This window comes from Triticum dicoccoides, chromosome 3B (genome assembly GCF_002162155.2).
Source record: "Triticum dicoccoides isolate Atlit2015 ecotype Zavitan chromosome 3B, WEW_v2.0, whole genome shotgun sequence".
Classification (NCBI taxonomy): domain Eukaryota; kingdom Viridiplantae; phylum Streptophyta; class Magnoliopsida; order Poales; family Poaceae; genus Triticum; species Triticum dicoccoides.
The window spans coordinates 754,150,175-754,159,666 of NC_041385.1; the positions used below are offsets into that span (position 1 = coordinate 754,150,175).

General features: G+C 44.5%; 2 protein-coding genes across 2 annotated transcripts; one reads left to right on the forward strand and one right to left on the reverse strand.

The window, feature by feature from the left end:
- The first annotated feature begins 1,005 nt into the window (after window positions 1-1,005).
- On the forward strand, window positions 1,006-1,772 carry LOC119282037. Its single transcript, XM_037562401.1, has 2 exons — window positions 1,006-1,244; window positions 1,349-1,772. The coding sequence occupies exons 1-2, from the start codon at window positions 1,089-1,091 to the stop codon at window positions 1,541-1,543; spliced, it is 351 nt and encodes a 116-aa protein (XP_037418298.1). The 5' UTR covers window positions 1,006-1,088; the 3' UTR covers window positions 1,544-1,772.
- Window positions 1,773-6,732: 4,960 nt separating this feature from the next.
- Window positions 6,733-8,091, reverse strand: LOC119279911. The gene is made up of 3 exons (XM_037560975.1): window positions 7,567-8,091; window positions 7,001-7,351; window positions 6,733-6,911 (listed from the first exon to the last, which is right to left on the reverse strand). Exons 1-3 carry the CDS (start codon window positions 8,089-8,091, stop codon window positions 6,882-6,884), a joined length of 906 nt encoding a protein of 301 aa, XP_037416872.1. The 3' UTR covers window positions 6,733-6,881.
- Between the last annotated feature and the right edge of the window lie 1,401 nt (window positions 8,092-9,492).

Below are 9,492 nucleotides of genomic sequence, written 5' to 3' on the forward strand. Positions count from 1 at the left end.
TTCGTCTTGATCCCCTTCAAGTGAATGCCCCCCAACACGAGCAACTCCGCATCCGCCTGGGTCCCGATCTCAAGGAAGTTGAGGCCCTTCTTCGGCCTCCCGACACGCCACACCGCCACGTCGTAAGCACGCGCGCCATCGTGGGCGGTGGGGTACATGCCGAGCCAAAAGCGATGGCCAACGTCGGAGAATTCGACCCCGACGTTGCCGGAGGGCTTCGCCCTCACGGCGAAGAAGCCCGTATTGCCCCTCGGGGTCTTCCTCGACCACATGGCGAGGCGGCGCGGTGCAGCGACGGGGCGGCGCGGTGCGATGGATCCGTGGCGGCGACGGCAGGGTTGGGGCGGATGCGGCGGGGTCGGGCGGAGCGCGATGGATCCGTGGCAGCGACGACAGGGTAGGGGTGGATGGTGTCGGACGGAGAGGAGGGTTAGGGCGGAGACGTGGCGGCCTGGCGGGGTCAGGGCGGAGCCGGGGCGGCGACGACCCAATTAGCGCCGTACGATGGCGGGCGGCGGCCGAAAGTGGGAGGAAATCGAAAGCGGGCGGTGAGGCGGAGGTGGATCCGCGGCGGCGCGCTGATTTGGGTGGCGGCCGAGCGGCGCGAGGATGAAGATTTGGGGAAGGGGAAGAGAAAGGAAGTGGGAGTTGGGTAGTTGACGAGCGGCCACGTTTTTACATTTCCTGGAGTTGGAGATGCAAATTTGCACCGCGAAGTATTATAGTTTACATCTTTGTGAGGCGGAGATGTAATTTTTTTTCACCTACATCATCTACTGGATTAGTGTTTTTGGGTTTCAAATATGCAAAAGTTAGGTATTTTTACGTGTACATCTTCTATCGGAGATGCTACTACATATTATCGTTACTCGTGGGCTGCCCCCTTCACAATTACCGGGAGATCCAGTCCGGTCCCGGCACGACGCCACCGAAGCATTTTACTAAGATAAAATCAGATTTGTGTTCAAAAAAAAGAAAGATAAAATCAGATTGAAACGCCGCCTCCTCTGCCTCTGCCTCTGGTACCGGTAGTTTCCCCGCCGGCAGATCTGCTCTGCTCCGGTCCGCTCCCCTCACCGGCAGGCACCATGATGCACTACCTGTACCAGCAGGAAATCCAGCGGGAGAACCGGCGGCGGAGCCTCCTGCTCCGGCAGATGGAGGAAGGCCACGCCGAGCTGCTCAACTGGCCTGCTCTGATCCAGCGCGGACGATATGCGCACCACCTTGGGATCATCACCAGGGTACACTCCGTAAATCACCACCATCTATCTATCTATCTTTCTTTTTCTCTATCTAAAAAATACAAGTATCGAATTGAATGCTGAATTGCCTTTTTCAATTGCAGTGCGCTACGGCCGTGCTGGGCCTGGCGATTCTGATCTACGTGTTGGTGCTCAAGTACAAGTACCACCTGCCCGAGCTGCAGGATCCCATTGACATGGGGGCGTGTGTGTTTGTGGCTCTCTGCTTCATCCCATCCGGCTACCTCTGTACTCAAGACTACTCCATATCCAAACTTGGCTTCTTGTTTGCTTGCTAGCTTGGAGGATTAGCTAGGCAGGATCTCCCTAGGACAAGTGAAAGTTTGTTAATCACTTCCTCTTTCTCTGTAAAGAAATATAAAAGCGTTTAGATCACTAGAGCGAGTACTCTTCTTCTTGGTCTTCTTTCAGGCAGCAGTTTGCAGGTCAGAAATATCAACTGTTGAGGAACAACTTATTAGCTATTTGTGTGTTCACAACTTTACATGGCTCGTGCCTATAATAGATTGAGTGCTGTTGGTACGCCATTATGTTGGTGGTTGCTTGTCAGAGCATGGAATTGTTTACATTTATTCACTACCATGGCACCTTTATATATTCTTTAATTAAACACTATATATACTCTAAAAAGGAAAGGCACAATAAGTATGAAAGAAATAATCCGAATCAGAGACCATAACCTTCAGCGCTGTTGAATTCTGCGTTTCAGCAAACTGCATTTCGAAAATGCCTGGATTTCCACTCTATCCATCATCGTTCAGAAGGTGCCGTATTTTCAAAAAAAAAAAAAAAAGAGAGAGGAAGGTACCGTATTTTCTCTATTCAAGCGACGCTGGTTCCGCCAATTTTTATATTCGCCATATAAAGAGATCTTAAATAGTGTTGACATGAGGCATGGCAACAAAATGCAAGACGGAATGTGCATCATGGTGGTCTCGTTCGTTCACACACCTACGCGAGACCCCAACTTTTGATAAACCAAATACAAGTTGCAGCACTGATAAACCAAATTTTGAAACCCAGAAGGGCTCTTGAACACGAGAGCTTGTTTTTCAGACCATGACCAAATATATACAGTAGTTTTTCTGTATTCTACAGGCCAATGGACACATTCAGATGTCAGTATATCACACACCTCTGAGAGTGCATTCTGATTAACTGACATCGCAAACAAGACAACCAATTGTTTGTGCAGTTGTTGCAGTGAATAGCTAACAAGAATATATGAATATAACGTAAATTAAATGTTACTACTGGTTGTGGAATCGGAAAGGTTACAACTTACAACTAAGGCAAGCATGAGTAGATTCACAGCTAATAACCCGTGTCAAATGGCTACACCACCTAGAGAAGATCACACTACAGACAATAAGAACACCAACATCAACCTTTACACGACAAAGCCAAATAATCCGGGTAAGAAATTTTAACAAACGACCCCAGTACCAGAAAAAGGCCACCATCCAGAGCAGATCATTCTCACACTATTGATAGGTTAACAGAACTTATCTGACATACACCTAAAAAAAACTTATCTGACATAGATTTAAAATCAGCACCAACATCATACCAGCATTTTGGCATGTATGGAAAAAGCACCAGTGCATTAACCGAGCAACTCAGAAGCAACTTGCAAACATTGGCACCAGAAAAAATAAAGGGAAAAACAACTGCATAACTAAAAGAAAAGAACTTCTTTAGAATTGTTGAACTATAATACATTTTACTTTCCAAAGCATTTTCCCACCTAAAAATTATGGGTCATAACTAACTCTACTCTTTTTCTTCGCTACTCCGCATACTCTAAGCTTTCTTCACTACTCTTTTTCCCTTCTTTTTAATGTTCACCAACAACAACAACAACAAAGCCTTTAGTCCCAAACAAGTTGGGGTAGGCTAGAGGTGAAACCCATAAGATCTCGCAACCAACTCATGGCTCTGGCACATGGATAGCAAGCTTCCACGCACCCCTGTCCATAGCTAGCTCTTTGTCGATACTCCAATCCTTCAGGTCTCTCTTAACGGACTCCTCCCATGTCAAAATCGGTCGACCCCGCCCTCTCTTGACATTCTCCGCACGCTTTAGCCGTCCGCTATGCACTGGAGCTTCTGGAGGCCTGCGCTGAATATGCCCAAACCATCTCAAACGATGTTGGACAAGCTTCTCCTCAATTGGTGCTACCCCAACTCTATCTCGTATATCATCATTCCGGACTCGATCCTTCCTCGTGTGGCCACACATCCATCTCAACATACGCATCTCCGCCACACCTAACTGTTGAACATGTCGCCTTTTAGTAGGCCAACACTCCGCGCCATACAACATTGCGGGTCGAACCGCCGTCCTGTGGAACTTGCCTTTTAGCTTTTGTGGCACTCTCTTGTCACAGAGAATGCCAGAAGCTTGGCGCCACTTCATCCATCCGGCTTTGACTCGATGGTTCACATCTTCATCAATACCCCCATCCTCCTGCAACATTGACCCCAAATACCGAAAGGTGTCCTTCCGAGGTACCACCTGGCCATCAAGGCTAACCTCCTCCTCCTCACAGCTAGTAGTACTGAAACCGCACATCATGTACTCGGTTTTAGTTCTACTAAGCCTAAACCCTTTCGATTTCAAGGTTTGTCTCCATAACTCTAACTTCCTATTTACCCCCGTCCGACTATCGTCAACTAGCACCACATCATCCGCAAAGAGCATACACCATGGGATATCTCCTTGTATACCCCTTGTGACCTCATCCATCACCAATGCAAAAAGATAAGGGCTCAAAGCTGACCCCTGATGCAGTCCTATCTTAATCGGGAAGTCATCGGTGTCGACATCACTTGTTCGAACACTTGTCACAACATTATTGTACATGTCCTTGATGAGGGTAATGTACTTTGCTGGGACTTTGTGTTTCTCCAAGGCCCACCACATGACATTCCGCGGTATCTTATCATAGGCCTTCTCCAAGTCAATGAACACCATATGCAAGTCCTTCTTATGCTCCCTATATCTCTCCATAAGTTGTCGTACCAAGAAAATGGCTTCCATGGTCGACCTCCCAGGCATGAAACCAAACTGATTTTTGGTCACGCTTGTCATTCTTCTTAAGCGGTGCTCAATGACTCTCTCCCATAGCTTCATTGTATGGCTCATCAGCTTAATTCCACGGTAATTAGTACAACTCTGAACATCCCCCTTGTTCTTGAAGATTGGTACTAATATACTCTGTCTCCATTCTTCTGGCATCTTGTTTGCCCGAAAAATGAGGTTGAAAAGCTTGGTTAGCCATACTATCGCTATGTCCCCGAGACCTTTCCACACCTCAATGGGGAAAAGGGAAAATTACTTTCAGGACTGATTTATTTCATTTTTATATGTATTCTCTCAGGAGGTTCTCCATATATTACTTGTTGAGTCCCTGTTTTAAATAAAGTTACCCATGAATTTTCTTGCACTTTATTACTCAAAAATTGTATGCCATGCAGGAAGTAAATCCTGAGTAGGGTGAAAAACAAAATGGAATGTGCAGATGAGATTGATACAGGAACAGGAAAATAAACTTGACTGCACAATAATCTTGAACATTAAATTGCAGTGCACAAACTAACTTCCTTTTCCCTCCAACCTACTGGCTAGCCTGAAGGATGTGCTCAATATTTCATATTTGCAGTAAGCCCTCCTTTCTTGCTAAACAAAAACTATCTCAAGAAAATCAATTAAGGACTGGTATTAATCGCACCAAAGCAAGGATACCTAACTTGCAGCAGCCAACACGGTAGCACATATTTGTTACAGCAAGAGATCATATGGCATTTCACAATATTGTAATATGGCTAAAATATGGATGGATTAGACCAAACAAGAGCTACCTGGAAAATGGAAACAGGAATTAAGAAACATGATACTATCTTCATTTCAAAACTCAGTACACGGCTGAACTGGAAACCCGGTACATTTCAAAACATGCACTTTGGTTGTTGCTTGTCAGAGCATGGAATTGTTTACATTTATTCACTACCATGGCGTCTTTAAACACAATATATGCTCTAAAAAGAAAAGGCGCAATATCACAAGGTCCATGACTAATCAAATTACTCCCACTAGTATGAAAGAAATAATCCGAATCAGAGACCATAACCTTCAGCACTGTCGAATGCTGCGTTTCAGCAGACTCCATTTAGAAAATGCCGGGATTTCGACTCTATCAATCATCATTCAAAAGGTACTGTATTTTCAAAAAATAAAATAAAGGCAGAAGGTACCGTATTTTCTCTACTGAAGCGACACAAGGTTCTGCCAATTCTTACATTCGCCATATAAAGAGATCTTAAATAGTGCTGACATGAGCCATGGCAACAAAATGCATGAGGGGAATGTAACATGAGACAAGATGCAGTTTGGGCTCTTGTACACATCATTATAGATTATATATGCATGTTGAAAGAAAACATGTCTTGTTGTAATAAAACAACTGTGTATCTTATTATGCAGCAAACTATGTCATTGGCCTTGGCAATAGTCTACGTCCAGCCAGCATAAATGCATAATCACTACACCGACAAATAAGATGATCGTATAAAAGCACAAACAACTTCTGCATATTACAGGATAGCATCACAGCAACTTCTGTTTTTTTTTCGACCTAAATATATGCAAGCAGTGCTTGCTGCTTTGTCAAATAAAAAGGTTGGTGCTCTGGATCTGAATTTCGCAGTAGCTCTCGTTCACACACCTACACGAGACCCCAAATTTTGATAAATCAAATACAAGTTGCATAACAAATAAACCAAATTTCGAAACCCAGAAGGTCTCTTGAACACGAAAGCTTGTTTTTCAGACCATGACCAAATATATAGTTTTTCTGTATTTCAACAGGCCAAAAGACACATTCAGATATCACTATATCACTCACTTCTGAGAGTGCGTTCTGATTAACTGACAGCGCAAACAAAACACCCAATTTTGGTGCAGTTGTTGCAATGAATAGCTAACAGGGATATTTAATTAAATGTTACGACTGGTTAAGGAATCGGAAAACTTACAACTTACATCTAAGACAAGTATGAGTAGATTCACAGCTAATAACCCGTGTCAAATGGCTACACCACCTAGAGCAGATCACATTGCAGGCAATAAGAACACCAACATCAACATTTGCACTATATTCGGGTAAGAAATTCAAACAAACAACTCCAGTACCTGAAAAAGGCCACCATCCAGAGCAGATCATTCTGCAGGCAATAACACCCAAACCGAACCTTTGCACTATTGAACTACAGCACCGACGTCATACCATCATTTTGGCATAGATTGAAAAGGCACTAGTGCATTAACCGAGCTACTCAGAAGTAACTTCCTAACATTGGCACCAGAAAAGATAAAAGGAAAAATAACTGCATTACTAGAAGAAAAGAACTTCTTCAGAATGATAGTATCTTCATTTCAAAACTCAGTCTACGGCTGAACCTGGAATGTACTTTCTCAAAAGTAGAACAAACTGTTACATGCACTGTACAGTGAGACTCCATTGCTTTAACTATGGTCATATGTTCAGTAATCTGCCATAATTGCCTATTCCACAGTGAACAACAAATCAATAATCATGTACCAAGGCTACAACACTACGCTCCCCATCGGATCCATCTGCGAACCTGCAACATTCATATGAACAAAAGGCTGTCAGCAAATACAAATAAGATGATAATAAAATATAGGAGAAGCGAGAAGTTTAAAATTTTACCCAGGCCCAGGCAAAAAAGTGTAGAAGGTAAGCGACGGCCATAATGATGTATGAGACGATTGATGTGCCTGGTGCTATCAGCAGGCAGCTATACCAAATGACAAGGGCCGTAATACCAGCCATGCCAATGCAGCTCGCGACATCAGCAAAGATTTGCATTAATGCAGTGTCCCTGCATTGCCTGCAAGGAACACCTAGACTAACTGCCATCCAAACCACAGAGAAGACAAAATGCAAAATCGTCGGGCCATTGCCCTTCAGATTCTTCAGTGCGACTCCCGCAGGGTCGAGGTAAGGCAGTAAGGTCAAGGATCCGAACAGAGGATAGCCAAGAAACTCGCCCAGGTTCTCCTGCACACCAACGTCAGGGGAAATTCAGATACACCAACGTCAGGGGAAATTCAGATTTTTCGACAAAGAGGGGAAATTCAGATAGGGAACTCTAGAAATTATATGAAACTTGGGATAACTGATGTGAAGGGAAGATCGTGGCAACACATTTCATTATATTGAACAAAAAATCGCTTTACTTTCTTGCAGGAAGAACAATCAAGCACACACCGTACCTCTGGTTCGGGCGCTCCAGCAAGTACAGTGGAGGCCTTCTTGGACGACGGCCAGGCCTTATGCTGAAGAAGCGCTTGCCTTAGGACGCCGTCGTCGAGCTCATCTGCGTTCCTCCTGTCCTTCTTGATCCAGTATGCCCATTGGCAAGTACTCTCTTCTCTGGCCTTTGAATCGGCCGCCGCCGCCACCGCCACCGCCAAGCTTAGCTCACGCGCCGCCACCTCCAAATTCCGACAGGTATCTGCAAGGCCCTCTTCCTGAATCTCCGCCTCTAAAGCCGCCCTGGCGGCGGCGCTGCTCACCATGCCCGCGGCGTTCGCCATGGTCTGCAGGTCCGCGCCAGCAAGAACATCGATAGCTTCTTGAAGCTCCCTGGCGCGATCAAGAAATGCGCACCGCTCGAGGGCGCGGACCACCAGCCCCGCCACCCAGACGAGATGGATGGAGGAGAGGTGGCCCGCCTCCGCCGCAGCCCGGGCCGCGGCGGAGGAGGCGCGGTCTAGCACCGAGGCGGTGCTCTCCATGCTGCGGCGGAGGCCGTCGGCCGGCGGCCGGCGGGGGTGGGGAGGAGGGAGGGACCACCAGCGGGCGGAGGGCTTTTCGAGTTCTTGGATTCGTTGGTCTCGGGGGAGCCGGCGAATTGGGGGGCGGGAGGAGAGGGGAGGAGGAAGGAGAAGAACGGGGGTCCGTTATAACTCGCTCCTAGCGAGCAGGTGGGAGGGCTCGCTCACGCGCGAAGTGGCCCAACGTCTTTTTTTCCTTGATGACTCGCCACTGTGCATGTGAGTTAAAAAAAATACAAGTGTATCAAAGAGCTTATTTCGTATTTCCACTGTTTATTATTTATTGTTTATTATTTATCTATTTATAAATAATAGTAGTGCATTTTGGGTAAAGCATGCTAAATTTTTATGTAATTTTAAACAAATGCTCATGCAGTCCAAAAAGGTGTTCATGTATTTTAACAAAGTTTCATGAATATTTCAAATGTTCCATGCACTCGGAAAACAATTCATGAAAAAATTAAATTGCTGTTGCAATCTCAATAAAATATTCATGCATTTATGGAAATGTTTATAACTTTTAAAAAAGTTTGTCTCATTCACCAAAAATGTTCACACGTTTAAAAATTCTTCATGAAATTTATCAAAAATATTTATTAAATAAATGTTTTCTCAAAGCTTTAAGAAAGTGGTCATGACATATAAAAAATGTTTGTGACATTTAAAAGAATTGTTATAATACATTAAAATTTCAAAATGATGAGTGATGTATATGAAATAGGTTCAACATATATTTAGGAAAAATGTTCAATGTGTATTTGGAAAAATGTCAACGTGTACTTAGAAATGATGAGTGAAATTAATGTGAGAGCACACAATTTCAAAAAAAATAAGTAGTTAAGGGGCATCCCTTACAAAAGTTACAAAAAACTACCCTGGTGATGACAAGTAACGCACGAACTGTGCATCAGTTGTGGTAACCTAGTAGTTTTAGTCAGATTTCTCCCCCACACACACACACCGGAGGGATGAGTGGCTTTTGTGTTTTTAGATCTGGTTTTTAAAATGAAATATGTTTTAAACCACGCGGTAAAATTATGAACCGTTTTCACTGTTGTGTTCCTCTCATCAAGATATTAAAACATGAACCTATGTTAATAGGTTTTGAAAAATAAATTTTAAGCGCAATTTGTGCTCACAACCAGAACTAAAATATGGTTCCAACTAGAACTAACATATCCATGATGCCATGCCCCTGGGTGTACAAGCAGGCCAAGTGTTGGTCCATCGGGCCATTGGGCGAGCCAGGTGCATGACCTGGCTACTGGCACACACCATGGTGCATCAGCGACTTGGGTGAAAAGCTAATAAATAAAAAACAAGAGAAAACAGAAGCAGAATCTCGAGTCGAGCAGTGGAGGT

What these genes read in the sequence shown, in the direction of transcription:
- LOC119279911 (XM_037560975.1), bottom strand. Translation starts at nt 8,091, where the DNA reads ATGGAGAGCACCGCCTCGGTGCTAGACCGCGCCTCCTCCGCCGCGGCC. An exon ending in CTGGAGCGCCCGAACCAGAG is followed by an intron (nt 7,352 to 7,566) that starts GTACGGTGTGTG and finishes GTTGGTGTGCAG; the next exon opens with GAGAACCTGGGCGAGTTTCT. An exon ending in ACTTTTTTGCCTGGGCCTGG is followed by an intron (nt 6,912 to 7,000) that starts GTAAAATTTTAA and finishes TGAATGTTGCAG; the next exon opens with GTTCGCAGATGGATCCGATG.
- LOC119282037 (XM_037562401.1), top strand. Translation starts at nt 1,089, where the DNA reads ATGATGCACTACCTGTACCAGCAGGAAATCCAGCGGGAGAACCGGCGG. An exon ending in ACCTTGGGATCATCACCAGG is followed by an intron (nt 1,245 to 1,348) that starts GTACACTCCGTA and finishes TTTCAATTGCAG; the next exon opens with TGCGCTACGGCCGTGCTGGG.